Raw genomic sequence first — 16,002 nt, forward strand, 5'->3', positions numbered from 1 at the left:
TGTTGCCAGGGGGGTCATTTTGAATGAACTGAGGTGATTTGTATAATGCACGACTTTCATCTTGTAATTGTGCTAATGTTGACCAAATTAGCAAGTTTTCTCCCTTTCAGTCTCCCTTTGACTTTAATTATTAATGTAATGGTTTAATCCTACTGATCCCAGTGTGATGAAACTGAATTGTCACGCAAGGCTGACTGCAGTAAATCTGTGAGAGCTGCCTTTAAAGGACAACAAGCACTGCCATCCATAGGCTTGAACAAGGAGGGTGTGTGGGTATGGTGTCTTCAAGGTAAGTTAAATTCCAATTCAACATTGTTTTTCATGTGTGGCGTCTTTAAGGGAACACTGGTGCAGTGAGTCCCTCAGGAAGCATTTGTGATCTTCCTCCATCGTACACCCATGATAGAAGCCTGCTCATCACAGTGTGTGAAATAGCTTGGCTCTCGCAAAATGTTTCTTGAGGCTGAGACACAGAAAAATACAGATACGCTCGTTGACAATAAAGAAAATCCAATGAACCCATAATCCCAGGGGCTTGTCAACAATGTCATTCAACAAGAATTCAATTTGATTTGTTTATTTAAAAAAGTGTTGCTGAAAAATGATATACTATTAAATTTAAAATCCAGGAGAACAAGAGTGTTTACTCATGTTTTATATTTCAGATTAAATGAGTGACTGTTGTTGTATGCATTTTGTCAGAGCACTTAATGGCTGGCTCTGTCTGAATCCAGTTCATGTTTTACCTTCCTCTCTGGCACAACATGCAACAGCCAGCTATTTATCAATAATTCATACCAAAGGAGGTAGTTGCAAACATATGAAAGATGATAGAGAGAGTGCAAAGTAACTGTTGTCACAACTACCATTAAATCCCTTTCTATGAACTCTTAGAAGAAGCGATTGAATGATTATACTGTATTTCTGTCCTGTTATACATGAATTCCTTCAAGTCAATGTCAGCACTAAGGCATTTTCCAATGTGGCTTACATGTGTTGACTCTGTCAACAGTCATCTTGAGGTTTATAATTACACTGCAATTTATTTGATTAATCAAATGTATGATGCTGGCTGATGCCATATAATGTGAATTATTAATCATTCTACATCATTAAAAATTCTGCTGATGCTGCCACAGCAATGGCAGCCTTGTAACAGTGAACAGCTTAATGAGTGTGTTATAAAAATTATACCAAAACTTCAAATAACACTACAAGTAATTTTTTGCTTGTGTAGATGAATTTTGCATGCAGAATGATGAGTGGATGATAAAAGGAACACAAACAAATTTAAATTTTATGTGTGAGAGAATATTGATTGCAGCAGTGAAATGCAGCAGATGTCACCTAGTTTCAGCTTAACCTTCCTTCTACTGGCACTCACCCTTCTTCTGCTGCTACTCTCAGAACAATTTCAGACTAGAGAGATTATTGGATCTCAGCTACTAGGTGTGGCTGGATGAAATCAGTTTCACTGGATGGGAGGCCATAAACACGTTCCCACCTAGCATTTTCGATCGATGCTCATGAAACGGCCCAGAGGGACGTCTGCAAACCTTTGATGTTCCCTTGAACACTCTATCGGTTTCCCACTTGATTTAATTCAGGCCTCTTTGTCTTGAAGCAAATTAATTCCAGCCTGAAAGAGTGACGTGTAAACATCGGTGTCTAATTTCAGCTGTGCAGTATGTATGCACATTTTTAATGTCAAGAGCAGATGGTGTGAGCATGCTGGTTTTAAGTTGAGCAGCATCAAACATGTTCCATTTTCTAATTGCGCAATTAATGTTACACATCTTTCATCTGACCCGTCTTAACCACAGTATTCACATCAAAGAGCAAAGCTAATGAACAGAGCTGTAAACAGGGACTATTCGACATATATGCTATGCTGTTTACTGTATACTTGGGATTATTCTGCCTCCATCCAAACACTAGTAGAAGTACTAAGAATAGAATTGGCATTGAAGCTGAATAATTCAGACGCAGGGGGTGGAATGCATAACGAGTTTTTCCACGAGGCCTCAAAAAACAGTATATGGCCTTCACTGAAGAATCTGTTTGTGTGTTTTATGCATGTTTGTATGTGGACACATTCTATTGGTTAGTGGGCGTGTGTGTATGGTCATGTCCTGGTCGTAAATTGGCCAAGGGACACTTTACACAAGGATGAACTAATCATATCACAGTCCTGTAGGGGTTGAGTTCATTCAAATGCTAATGGTTTTAAAGCTTAATAACTGACGTGTGATGAAGTCTCAAGAATTACTCACAAATGGTCATCACACATCAGTAAAACACCAATCTACAATTGATAAAAGCTGTTGAGTCTCCAAGGTCCACCTTCTATTTGCTTTAAAGACACTGCAGTGTTAAAGTCTGAATTTTAAATGTGACTCATGTGGACCATGCAGACTGGAATGCATGGAAACCACTCTAGGTGCTTTCATCACCTGTGATGGCGCATAGATACGATGCTTGCCTTTGGTGTGGGAGATCTGGGTTCGATTCCCACTGTGAGACATCCACCATTGTGTCCCTGAGCGAGACACTTAACCCCTAGTTCCTCTAGAGCTGTGTGACCTCTGACATGTATAGCAATTGTAAGTCATTTTAGATAAAAGTGTCAGCTAAATGAATAAATGTACCACTCCCTGTTCACCCACTGGGGGTTTGAAAATCTAACTCTTCATCTTCCCGAACAGATCAGGCAGCACTTTTTTTTCCAACATTCATGCGGGCGGCCTTCCTTCATCCCTCCTTAGCCCCTCTATGGGATGTGCTTTTCACACTTCCCTAAACTTTACAAAAGAAATTCAAAGCAAAGTATTAAATATTGAACGGCACAACTGAGACCGTTAAAGCGTTAACCGTCTGTCAGTACAGTGGATGAGCAAGATGGAACAAGATTTGTGGATTAAGGCAGCAGGCAGAATCCTGAACCAGCTGTAATGTAAGGAGCTGTACATATGTTAGCGCTGCATGACGTTAACATACTCCAAAGATCATCTGATTTTCCTGAATTTAAATGATACAGCAATACTCTTAAGTAGAGATCGATATTACTAGGGCTGCAACTAACAATTATTTACTATTGAAATATCTGTCAATATTTACACTAAGCCTATGAAATGTAAGTCATCACAAGTTCCTTGAGACCAAGGCAGTGTCTTCAAATGGCTTGTTTGGTTTGATCAACAGTCTTGGACCCAAATATATAAAGTTTTAGGTGATAGAAAACAAAAATATGTTACTTAACAGTACTCAATAAATAATAAATTGATGGAATAGTATATTGTGCCCTTAATTGTTTTCTTATTCAGAGTTAGATGAGAAGGTTGGTAACACTCTGCTGTTTGACAGTGGTATCAATCACTCATCTAACTCTCACGAAGAAAGTAAAATAAATATTTTCCAAAAAGTAAAACTATTGTTTTAATTTTATGTCAATACAGAACGCTCTCATTCAGTACAGCATTTCGATTGTTTGAGCAAATTAACAGACGCAAGCTAAAGTAAAGTATTAGGCTCACAAACACTGAGACAACTGCAGATGAACACACAGCTGCTGCAAATTGAAGCGTTGACCTTCCAGTTTTAGGGATGGTCTCTCTAATAACCAATGTGCAACCTTGACACAGCATGCTTTATACATTGCAGTAGGCTTTTATTACACCATAGCCTTAAATGACAGCCTTGAATTTCTGTGAGAACTCTCGCCCCTGGGAAAGAGCTGTTTATATTGTCACCATAGCATTGTGCTGTTACTTTCTGTCACAGTGTTGTCATTCTGTAGCTGCCATGTCTTATTGGTAGAGACAGGCAGGAGCAATTCCGGCTTGAACTGTTCACTGACAGGTAGAAGGTGCTGAGAGAACCAAACAGTGACTACATTATCTTTGCTTCACTGCACTGCTTCTCTTTCACTTGCTCTTTGAACTCTTCCTCTCTCCCTCTCTCTTTTCTTTTTCTCTGACTGACTTCCCCCCCCTCCAGATCCTTAATTCACTATGCCCCAACTGAAATGACAGGTGTCTGAAGGGCTCCTCTCATATTGACTAAAGATCCCAAGTCACCTTGGAAAAGAGTCATCATGACTTATCTCTACTCTCCAAACCAGTCAAAAACAAAACAAGAAGAACATAAATGGGAGTCATTGCAATTTAAATGCAAGTGCAGCTCTTAATCTGTGTAGGTTTCAAATTGGAGGTGGAATAGATCATACTTTTTGTCACATTTTCAAACTAAGGTAATGAAGTGATATGGTTACAAAAGGCTGTCACACTGCTGTCAGTCAGTGTCAATTAATTTCTATAAAAGCTGTATAAATTAAAGAAATATATTCACTGAAAATCATTGTGTAAGAGAGAAAAATGTCTTTAATAAACCATAATGCACTGCAATGCAGACATGTTTCTAGTGGATATCACAACCGGTGCTGGGAAATGTGGTGAGTTACTATCTGCGGTAGTAATTTATTATTTGTAGATTATTAGACGTAGGATTACATAACAAAATAATGCAAATTGATGATACAATATGAGGACACCTGAGACTGGAATTTTCCTGAAGTTAGTGTTTTTTGGGGGGAATGTATTTGTGAGAAAACAAAACCCTGCAAACCTTCCCTGGAATCAAGCAATTCCACATTTGAGATGCTCTAACAATGCCACTAAACCACCGTGTATTCTGCTGCTGGGAGTTTATAGCTTTGACACCACTGGATTCAAAGATGAGAGAGCGGGGGCGGGGGGATATGAAAGTAAATCATGGAAGATGGAAAGAAAGAAAGCTGGTGAATGAGAGACACGCTGCTGCAGGCAGACATGTACTGTCAAATGTTTGCTGAAGGAAAACTTTGACACTGCTACTCTATATCAACCACAAACAGTAACTGCAGTTACAATTTGTGTACCTTAATGAGATACATCCTCTCATAATAATATAATTAATCATTTCACAGACCATAGGGACCAAGCTACTGTAAGGCACACCTAGTCCTTTTTCTCTTGACATCAGTCTCTCTACAGTCACTGCTTGTCATATGCTTGTCGTATTTGTGAGGCCGCCAACTTGTCTTCTGCATATTAAACATTCAAATTTACCTCCATTTAACTCTTTGTTTGGTTCAATTTTACGTCATTGGTAGTACAGGCTGAGTCATTTACAGAGATACAGTTTCTGCTCTCCATACCAAGCTGAACATCATGGAAGATACCATGTGAGTTTAAAATAGACAACATGTGAGAACTAAGAGTTGTATGACAGGAATGGAATTATAAAATCAGCTGAGATATTGTGTATGTAAACAAACTACATTTGGACAGGAACATAAATGTAATTTACCCAATTTCATGTCAATCCATCAAACAATTAACAATAACCAGTCTTCATTTAAACCATGACTGTAATGATGACACCAGAAGTAAATAAATGTCTTCTTGAATCTTCAAAGGCATTTCAACAAAATAAAGAAATATTCCATAGTACCAAGAATGCCACTGAACTGTCAAAACAGCAATAAAAGGCTTTTCATATTTCATATTAGCACTTTTGTCCAAGAGTGATCTGTTTTGTCACAGCAGTGAGTTTGAGCATCAGCAAGTGCTGATAGCAATTCTAGGTCTGGTTGACGAGATGTGACTTTGGGCCTCCAAATCCCCCACTTCTGATTTAGTCCAACGCTACCTGGCTTGACTGAAGGGTCCAGTGATCCCCCCACCTCCACCCTTCACACTTGTAGTAGTGGCATTGAGAAAGGTTGCACATCCCATGCTGTACACATCTTGAGGTCAAAAAACAAAAAATGATCCTATGTGTTGTATCCAAACTTGATGTTCAGTGATAACACAGCACTGCAGTAGATAGCAGTGGTTGCCTGGGCCCTTTGAAGGAATGAAAATATTATTTTGACAGACTCTTACACACCAAAATGGTTTCATATGTGGAGTTTTATCTCTTGTGATGGCTTGTCTAAGATGAAGGGGTTAGGATAGGAGGGAGAAAGATTGGATGTGATCCATGTGGAACTTCCATCAAGGCTGAAAATACGGTGTCTTCAGCTGGACAAAAGAGGTTATTTATTTTTATTTTCTTATTGTGGTGCGACTCGTTATTTTTGTTCAGTAATGCTTGAGCACAAATATTTTTGGAGCGTAAAGATCATCTTTTATCTTGAGAAATTAATATGTGGTATTATTTAAATGTTGGATTTTGCACACTGAACTGAAGTTTCAACACTTTCCTAATAATGTCTAAATTATAGTTCTGGGCCTCCGAGTAAGTCTTGATTGCATTTAGAGGTTGATATCCTCTGCTCTCACCTTTTGTTGTCCTCTGCCATCCTCATTTGTAATCTAGTTGGCACAGCCACCTCTATTGGTCATGGCAATTTAATTGTGACATTAGGAGGCAACTTGGTTCTAGAGGGATCCACAAATGTCGTCCACAAATACAGCGTGAAAGTCACATAGCCTGGGCTGTGAGAAGATAAACACTCCAAATACACAGAGCTTGTTAGTCATGGTCCCTAATTACCAAATGGTTCATGTAGGAATGTCCCAATTGTCCAATCATGTCTTCACATAAATTATGCCAGGGAAGCTGTTGGAATTCATAAATATTTGACTTTAAGATCTTTTCTTCTTTTATTGATTAAGATTTCCAGCCACAAACTGATTTCTGTTTATCTGGATCCCTGTCATTCCAAGTTAATTGCTTTCCTTGCTGGCAAAACAGTTTTGAAAATATTTTAAAATTCAACACTGTTTGGATGTAATCCCTACGTTATGCAGAAAGCCTATGAGGCCTCGCTGTTGCCAAGGCCTACATGAGTCATAAAGTGAATCATAATTTGTTACCAAAGTGACAGTGATCCTTTATAATACCCATCATGCACATATCGCTCATAATGTAAGTGATCAAAGATGGCGGCCGTGTAATTGGATATGATTTCATTCATTAGATGATGAGCAGCCGACAAATTGCTCCTTGTCCTCTGCCAAAAGTACGGGTCACAGCAATCAGTCAGTCAACTTGAAAGAGTTGTCCAGACACAATGTGGGATTACAACATCAGAAATAAAGCCCAATACTGTTCTGTATGTCTCTGTAAAGTCAACAGTGATGTTAAGTGTGCTCTTGGTAAATTTAGACCCGTACACTGGGAAGAGCTTGTTGACTTGATGGTCATGAAGAACTTCTAGTGTTCATGAGCATCAATATAGAGCTTTTATCGTCTCCCACATGTGTCAGGTGTTATGACTCAACATTAGGATATAGTGTGTGTGTGTGTGTGTGTGTGTGTGTGTGTGTGTGTTTGTGCTTTTTCGAGTGTGTAAATGAGTGCATACCTGTGTAAGGCATATTTGTGTGCAAGAGTCCCTAAAACCTCTAATCCAAGCTCTCCTGGAGGGGCTCTGCATTAATTATTGCAGAGCGTACAATCTGCAGCAGGGTGAGGAAACTGGCAGGGGAGGTATCCTGGGTCGACTGCTCCCTTTAGAAAGGTTGAACCCCAGTTGTCACAGCCTGCCTGCCCACAAACAGTTTTTATATGACTTGTGACTGGTATTATTTTGTCAAAGGGTTAATACCATATTGCAAACATGTGATTATCAGAAAAATGAACCCCCCAATAGCCATTCAATGTGCTTACATCCTGTAAATACCTCTCTTAATAGTCATTTTCAATGTGAATGGAGAGGTCTGCCCATCTGTGCACGAGGGACTCACAAAAAACGATGTATGCATGTAATCCAGCATTAGTGTTTGGATTGTTTTCTCATTGATATCAGCCTCACTGTTGTGTAGAAGGATGTAATGAAACTATTTGATGTTAACCGGTGGGAGTGATGGTGTACTTGAGAAGACACATGCCTTTGGTGTAAGAGAGCATGGTGTACACAAGTAAAAGTGCTTATTACGCCGAATGATATGTATTTCTATTATTGAATGTGTAAAAGTGGGGATAATTTTTATCACATTAAACACTGCTTGGTAGCTTGTATATCAATAAAGTCTCATCGTAACCTATAACTTTACATCATAATGTATTTGTAATATTTTGTAATATTGATATGAATCTGCAACGTAACTAGTAACTTAAGTGATCAAGTAAATGTAGTGAAGTAAAAAGCACAATATTTCCCTGTGAATTGTGGTGGAGTAGAAGTTTAAGTAAAGCACAAGTACCTCAAAATTGTGCTTAAGGACATTTTGTACTTACTTTCCTCCCCACTAGTAGGTGTGAAAAGTGTCTCTAAGGAGAGGAAGATCCCCATTTGTAGTTCCTTTGAACTCATTCAGCATTTGAATGTAAATTAAAAGTAGAGGAAGCTGTTACTATAAACTCTCACAAGACCACACTGCCACATTATCATGCAATGGTGCCACTGTGTGGAAGAAAGCTGCACACACAAGACCTGCAGTGACTTTACATGATGACATTACATGCAGTAAAAATCAGCACAAAATCAACAATGTCTTTGCCCTTTGCCATTCACTTCAGCTCTATAATGCAAACATAGAAGGTAAATAATAGACCATTTACAGCTTTGAAATACTGTCTATACTATAGAAATACATCAATATGAAATACGTTTCTGAGACATTTGTTTTAGAAATAAATATTTAACAGTAAAAAACAAACAAAAAAAAGAAATAAGATTGGAATGATTTCCAAGTCAGCAAATGTCATAACCTCCTTATTCTTGATTTAATTTTCTGCTGTATAACAATGGTCAAATTCAATTACATCAGTAAAACAGATTTGTAGAGAGTTTTGGCCTTATCGATCTGAACTCTTCCTATCCTCACACCTAATCTATTAGCTCCAACCAAATGCCAACACGGAAGGGGCATTTTTAAATTGTATAATTCGAAAGACGGTTACAACTCAGTGCATCTATATTTTCTGTTTTGCTGGGACCCTGGTGATTTAGCATACTTACCAATACCATTCTTATGTTTGTGTACTGACTTCTTTTTCACAACCTGGTCTTTACTCTTTGGCCTGCTTTTAACAATTAAGCATCAGATTATTTATGACTAGTGAACATAACAGATGCTCAATGTAGGCAATAAAATGAGATGACACAATATATCATGCCAAGACAGGTTATGATAGGTACACACTCATTCTCCATTTCAGACCTGCAGATACTGGACCACATTTGTAGTTGAAGAACCAGAAAGACTGGGAACGTACATATATAGATAAGTGAAGAGGTGAGTTTAACTATAGATTCAGATGTTTATGTAGCAAGAAAATAAATTATGTGCTTTTGTTGTTGCTTTCTTGTCAAAATGGGCAGTTTCATCCTTTTGTGGACTTTTACCTTCAGAGCATCATTATGGTAACCCACAGCCCAGCCCGTGTTGTGCTCATTGTTGGACTGATTAGCTTTTTAACCGCACTCACATTCAACTCTCTATCGGGCTTCGGGGCTAAATCAGGTGAAAATTTGTCGGATAAATCCTAATGAATCAATTGAAGCGTTTTCTAAAGTATGTTATGGAATAAATAATAAACTGTGCTCATCTCAATGCAGGTGTTTTCCAGCAGAGCACAGAGGATGTGACACTCAAGCATAAAACCCCCATAACTCCTGCTCAGTGGGCTCTGTTTGTCTGGGATTTCATATATTTTTGGATTTTTGCCATGTTTATATACTTTTTAGTGGGACTCTGTAGAAGGTAGGCTTTTGCACCATTTGTCATATTTTCATACATAATTTATCAAATATGATAATATTTAACAGCTGCATCACACTGCATAACTGTGTCTATTTCTTAGTACTTGTGTAAAATGTATTATAACATGGAGAAAATCACCACCTAACCCAGAGGCAATTTAGTCTTCCTCTGTGCAGTCATTTTCTCTTTACATGTTGTAGATTGCTCTGGCTCTGAATGAAAGAGTCTGATTATTTCCCCACAGGCACAATTTGTTTGCTGCTGTGTCTTTTCTCCTCCCGGATCTAACAATATTATCTTTGCTCCCCGCAGGAGTTCTTATGACTGGATGTACACCACACCTGCAGTGCTACCCTTTGGATTTCATGTCTCTATTTTCATCAATATTTGCTTGAACATTTCATGGTTGTTTATGTTTGATCGGGAGTAAGTGTGTGAGTTCAGGTGGGGCACCCAAACCTGGTCCTCAATTTCTAAAAACCATTAACAGCTGTATTTATTTATTATTTTATTATATTTATTACTGTCATTCCTGACAGTTTAAATGTCTGCTGTTCTGTGTGCATGTAGGTTGTTGCTGCCAGTGGTGATAATTTCAGCACTAATGACGTTCAGCGGTTACATGATCCTATTTTTCTCTTGTTGTGGACTGAAGAATCTATGGAGCCTGGTTGAACAAATATCACAAAGCAGTTCTTTGGCTCATCAGAATATTGGCTAAACAGCCAGGCTAACTGTTTTCCTCCTGTTTCCAGTCATTCAAAGCTAAGCTAACCAGCTTCCTATTTACTGTACAAACTAGAGATTGGCAATGATTCTAGCTCTCAGCAAAAAAGCGAATGAGTGTTTTTTTCTGAAAATGTCAGACCATTCCTTTATCAGTCTGTCAGTAGCTTTCCATTTGTTAGGTCCCACTGCACACTGCTGACACACTATAAGGTTAAAGAAGCCAGCCAGTGGTCCCAAAGCTGCTGGCTGCTCCATCACCCATATCTAAAGAGTGAATCCTCAAAAAAATGCCCAGTCCCACTGGCTGTGCTAAGTCTGTGCACAAGGCGACTGTGGTCTGAGATTAGGAAGGTAGAAGCAGCTAGCAGTGTTACGCCATAGAAAATACCCTGAGATTGGTTTTCAGTCCCTCTTTGCCTTGCACTTAACATTAAAGAAGAGGTGATATAAGGTCACAGGACACCCCAGCAAGGGAAATTCAGCCAAATACTTCAGGATTGAGATATTGCCATAGCTTTACAACCTGCTTATTGTGCTGAAACAATTAGTTGATAGGTCCGGACAACATGGACAAAAATGTTCCATATCTTTCGATTTCGATTATTATCATGATGAGTATCAAATCGTTATTTCTTTTGAGTTTAAAGGCTGATTTTTGCTTCTGAGTAAAAGTGTAAGAAACCTGATGGTTAATTGTGGTTTAAACTCTTATGGTCAACACTTGAGGCCAAACAGTGGATCATTTCACAAATCTGAGGCAGAACATTCAAAACAATTATGATAAAATCTTTGTCAACAAATATGCATGAGTAACATTAAGAAAAACCTTTTTCAGTCCTTTTTCAGACATTGCTAATCATTCAAGCTTAAAAGTTGACTTTCATTGTGTGGAATCAGGTACAAAATGGAGTTGCAGTATATGCAACATGGGGGACTCTCTTCACTCTGCTGAACCTGACGATATACTTACAGCAGACAGAAACAGGAACTAGATGTGCAATGCTGTCACTGCTGCTGCTTCTGCTGGAGCTGTTAGCCTGGTGAGACTGATTCCCTGCTGCATTCTGTCATGTTGGTGTTTTTTTCTTACCCTGAGAGAAAATACATGAGCAAAGGAACCCAAATCTTTTGTCTTTGTCTCCCCTTGCTCCCAGGTTTCTGTTAGAGAACTTCTACCTTGATGAGCATGTGCGTTATATCGTGACCATCTACCCTGTGGTAATCCTGTGGTTGACAGGCATAATGAGCAATTCTGCCTCCCCTGAACATCACATTTACAATTTTGCAGGTACTGTTTGACACTTACCCCACACACCTTTTCTAATATACTTTTTTGCAATTTTCTACTCATATAGATATTTAATCTCCTCTTCAGCTTTGATCCTGGCTATTTCCTGCATTATATTTGTGGCACACATCACCCTGGTCACATGGAAGCATCACAAAAGGCCGCTTTACAGTGACAGTGGACCCAGTATGTCGCCAGTAGAAATAGCCATGACACAAAGAAAACTCTGTGATTATTACCTTAGAGCAAGTGGTCACCTGTTTTACTCATCAGCAGTATTTTTCTGGATGGCAATCTCAGACAGCTGATTTGAAATTTACTATATTTACTGTATACCAATAAATATTACAATGAATGTGTTAAAACACTTGCGCATGTCACAAATAATTTTTAATTTCAATCAAAAGGAGTTTAATAATAATATTGTGTTTTTCACAGTCAAAAGGAATAAAATTAGACTGAACAAATGGTGGATTAATAACAGTAAATAAGAGGAAAAATAGTAAAACAAAATTACAAAAGATGTGTTTCAACACAAAAACTCAATACAAAATAATAGGAACAGTAAAAGAAAAGTTAAAATAAATAATAATAATAAATAATTTATGAATATGAGATGGAAATTGAAAAAGGGATTCATTAATTAACCTTCAGGCATTTCTATGCATAAATAGTATCCTCTTGTTTAATTTACCAAAACATTTGTAAGTATACATGATTTCATTATATTAGACCATTTGCTTTTAAGCAAAACAATTTATTTAATGCTGAAACTAAGAAATATGTTTTGTATTAATTAATAGGTTAATCCTAAACATTTCAAATAATAGTTCTCTATTTCTCAAAGCACAAGATAACATCTTCAAATTGTTTGTTTTACAACAATACCAAATCCAAAAATAATAAAACATATTTCTTTGTTTAATAAATTACTTTTAAAAAATGTATATTGATAAACTAATCAATAAGTTGTCTAATCATTACAGCATTAACTATTCCCTTTGATAAGTTCAAGTGTACCAAGTAAAAACTGCTGTGTACAACTGTATCAAAAGTGTAATGTCAGCTCTGTATCTTTCTCACACGCACAGACACAGGCCTTGTTTTATAATGACTACAGGGATTACAGGGCTTTACAGGTGTAATCAAGCCATACCATAAAATTGTGCAGTACATGCAGCAATCCAAAGTCTATAGTCCTTATATTGTGGTGACAAACAATGTGCCTTGCAGTATTCTGAGCTGTAGTTGGACACGATGGTGAGGTTCCAGATGTCTCCCCTCCTAGCAAAAAACAGCAACCACGTAGTGATACATGCTGGGTGCATTGTCCTGGCTGTCATTACTCAGGTGATCTCAGAAATCTTCTTTAGCCTGGCAACAGACAGCTGCGTGCCCAATGGTGAGTGACTCCACATCTACTGAATATTTCAATATTTTAATCACAGCAGAAGTATTCAGAGCTTGACAATACGAGAATGTGATGGTTTTATTAAGCTTATCCTTTGCTTATAGTGATATGTTATTGTGTGTGTGTTTTTTTTAAAGTCACTACATTAAAAACATTCTTTAAAGGCCCTGAAATTAACTTTTTACTGTGAGTAATGGAGACCTACATTAACACGTTATTTTTAGCCAGTGTTTGAACAGTTTTTATTATTTCACATGAGATTTTGCTGTTTAGTTTTTTCTCTGAACACCTCTCACTACTTTGAAGTGGGCGGGCTTATTTAGTAAATGGTGAAGTAACATACTTCATTGCACCAATCAAGATAAATGTGTAGTGTTTAATTTAATAATAAATAATACCTACGGTAAAGATGTATTATAAATGCATATTTAGTCATGAATATTTATTATCATCAAAAATTAAATCAGTCTCATAGCTATAAAAACATGGATGTTTTACAGTGCACTTCTTACTGAAGGACCTTTGCTCTGAAGCATTTGACATGGATGTAGGCCAATGAAAATTACTAGGCCTTATGAGCACACACACACACACACACACACACACACACACACACACACACACACACAGAGTATATTTGACGTGGAGAAAAAAGGAAAAGTGATTTTTGTTTTCTTTTTCTTCTTCTTCAGCTCTGTTTCAGACCTCTTCCAGGAATGTGTCTGAGACCTTCCCCCTGGAGGTGACTATGGACTGGTGGTCAGACAATTGCTGGATCATGATTGACTTTTGGTCTAAGGCTTGGCTCTTGTTTACAGTGGTCAGCCTGTTTAAAAGGTAGCATGGATGGTGTCTTCCAAGAAACAATGCCAGAATAAAGTGTGGTTCAAGTTATAATCCTTAAGATTTCAGTCCTGTTTGATACAGAGAGACCTGTTTTTACAGTATGTATTTACAGTGCAACCAAACAAACTCATGTGCCTAGGTAGGCAATTAGAATCCAAATCCAGACTCTGCCATTGAAAACTGCTATGTAGAAAGGGGATTACAGAATGTAAATAATAATATGAATGGCTATTGCTGAAAAAATGCAAAGGATTATAACTTCAGTTATAATTAAGACTGTTGTTGTTCCATCTGTAGAAATATCCTCCATCCTGAGTCTTGCAATCCAGAAATCCACCCTCCAGAATTTTATCTGATGTGGACCATGATTAACATTGCAAGAATGTGCAGCATGTCTCTGTGGGATACACAGTAAGTAGTGTCAGTGCTCTTATACTGTAGCAAAAAAAGAACTACAGCACCATTTACACTCTCAAAGAAATATGTGTGCACACCGGCAATCAAAGCTGCTGTTGCTTTCCACAGCGACATACTTGGAGCCGTCATACTCAGGTGGATTCTGCCAGTCTTCAGCTTCTACATGCTCTACATGTCCTACTGTCACCTCAACAAGCATAAACGCTGGCTGGCCATCAACAACCCTAATGTGATCTCCTTGACACGTTACCTGGTGAGGCCGCTCAATTACCAAATGATCCTTGTAGTAAATTTGCTTTCTGTAATATTCTCGGTTAGCCGTGAGGTCACTAATGAAAGATGTGTTCAATTCCTGTCAATTTCATTGGAATACATGAAATGTGCTTTATTGTTTGTGGCAGACCCAGAATGGCTTGGCATTGTTTGCCTGGTGGTCTCTCTTAAATGCTGTGGTAGGTGTTGGCATAGTACTGAAGTACAAAGCTGGTGTGCCGGACCCACTAGTCAGCACCATCGTCCTCACCACAATCTCCTCGTGCACTATAATCTGGTAAGGACAAAATTACTGGGGATTTAAATGAATGTCTAATATCTGATTTTGTCTTTTCTTTGTAAAGCAAAATAATGGAATGTTTTTATTTTAAAGAAATGATTGAAAACATTGCTCCACTCAGGTTCATCTTACAGAGCTCCCTGTTAGCCAAGTACATGCGCTACACATTCAGCGTCTATGCTGTTCTAATTCTGGGCCTGGGTGCAATGTTCACCAGAAGCTATCGTATCCATGACCTCGCTGCAAACACAGTCTACTGTGGTGAGATGTCATCTTATATGCACATTTAACAAGCAAATTTTCCTATTTATTGTGGAAGTTTACCCTGTCTTCTCTTACCTTTAGGGTCCCTCATGCTCCTGATGACCATCATGAGCTTGAGCCATTTGATCTCTTTATGTTTGCACACGGAAAAGTCAAGCAAGCCTCTTGCCATGGAGCCTGATCTGACATTTGGGGTCTGCGAGACAGTGTGCCAGCCTGAAGGCAACATCAAACACAAACTCCAGAAGTGAAGACATGAAGAAAGCTAACAAATACACAATACAACAACTTGTTTGTCATGCAACAGTGATAATCTGCAAGTGTGCACTTTACATAAATCACCAACAGAGGACAGCATATACTCACTTCACACTAAGAACGTGATTGACAACCAGAGCTCTGTTTTGCCAGAAGATGGCACAGTAGATCTTACAGGGACACTGTCTCTCTATTGAGCATATGATTCACAAAATGGTATTCATAAAGAAAATCCAAAGCATTCAAAACAAATACAAACAATATTATCCAGTGTGGCTCATACTATTTTTGTGTTTTAGAGGCCAAATTTTATCTGCTGTCTTTATTCAATAACATACAATCCTAATACGCACTTTATTATAAGCTGAACCTGGGTAAGGTTACAGAATTAAACATAATATCTTGGATTCTTTACTCATGATGATGATATTTTGTACATAAGTTCATTAAAACCCTCTACACCCTCTCTCACATCCTCTCTGTGTCTCTGTGTGATGTGATACCACACAGATAATCACACTTGCTCAAGTTTATAAGTGCC

At 38.1% G+C, this 16,002-nt stretch overlaps 1 protein-coding gene across 1 annotated transcript; it reads left to right on the top strand.

Moving 5' to 3' along the window:
• Positions 1–12,954: 12,954 nt before the first annotated feature.
• Positions 12,955–15,932, top strand: LOC119910704. Its single transcript, XM_038729439.1, has 7 exons — positions 12,955–13,114; positions 13,816–13,960; positions 14,267–14,380; positions 14,495–14,639; positions 14,788–14,936; positions 15,061–15,200; positions 15,285–15,932. Exons 1-7 carry the CDS (start codon positions 12,970–12,972, stop codon positions 15,452–15,454), a joined length of 1,008 nt encoding a protein of 335 aa, XP_038585367.1. The 5' UTR covers positions 12,955–12,969; the 3' UTR covers positions 15,455–15,932.
• Positions 15,933–16,002: the final 70 nt, after the last annotated feature.

Source organism: Micropterus salmoides, unplaced genomic scaffold (assembly GCF_014851395.1).
Source record: "Micropterus salmoides isolate LMB-PRFRI ecotype aquatic unplaced genomic scaffold, ASM1485139v1 Ms_hic_scaffold_1, whole genome shotgun sequence".
Classification (NCBI taxonomy): Eukaryota; Metazoa; Chordata; class Actinopteri; order Centrarchiformes; family Centrarchidae; genus Micropterus; species Micropterus salmoides.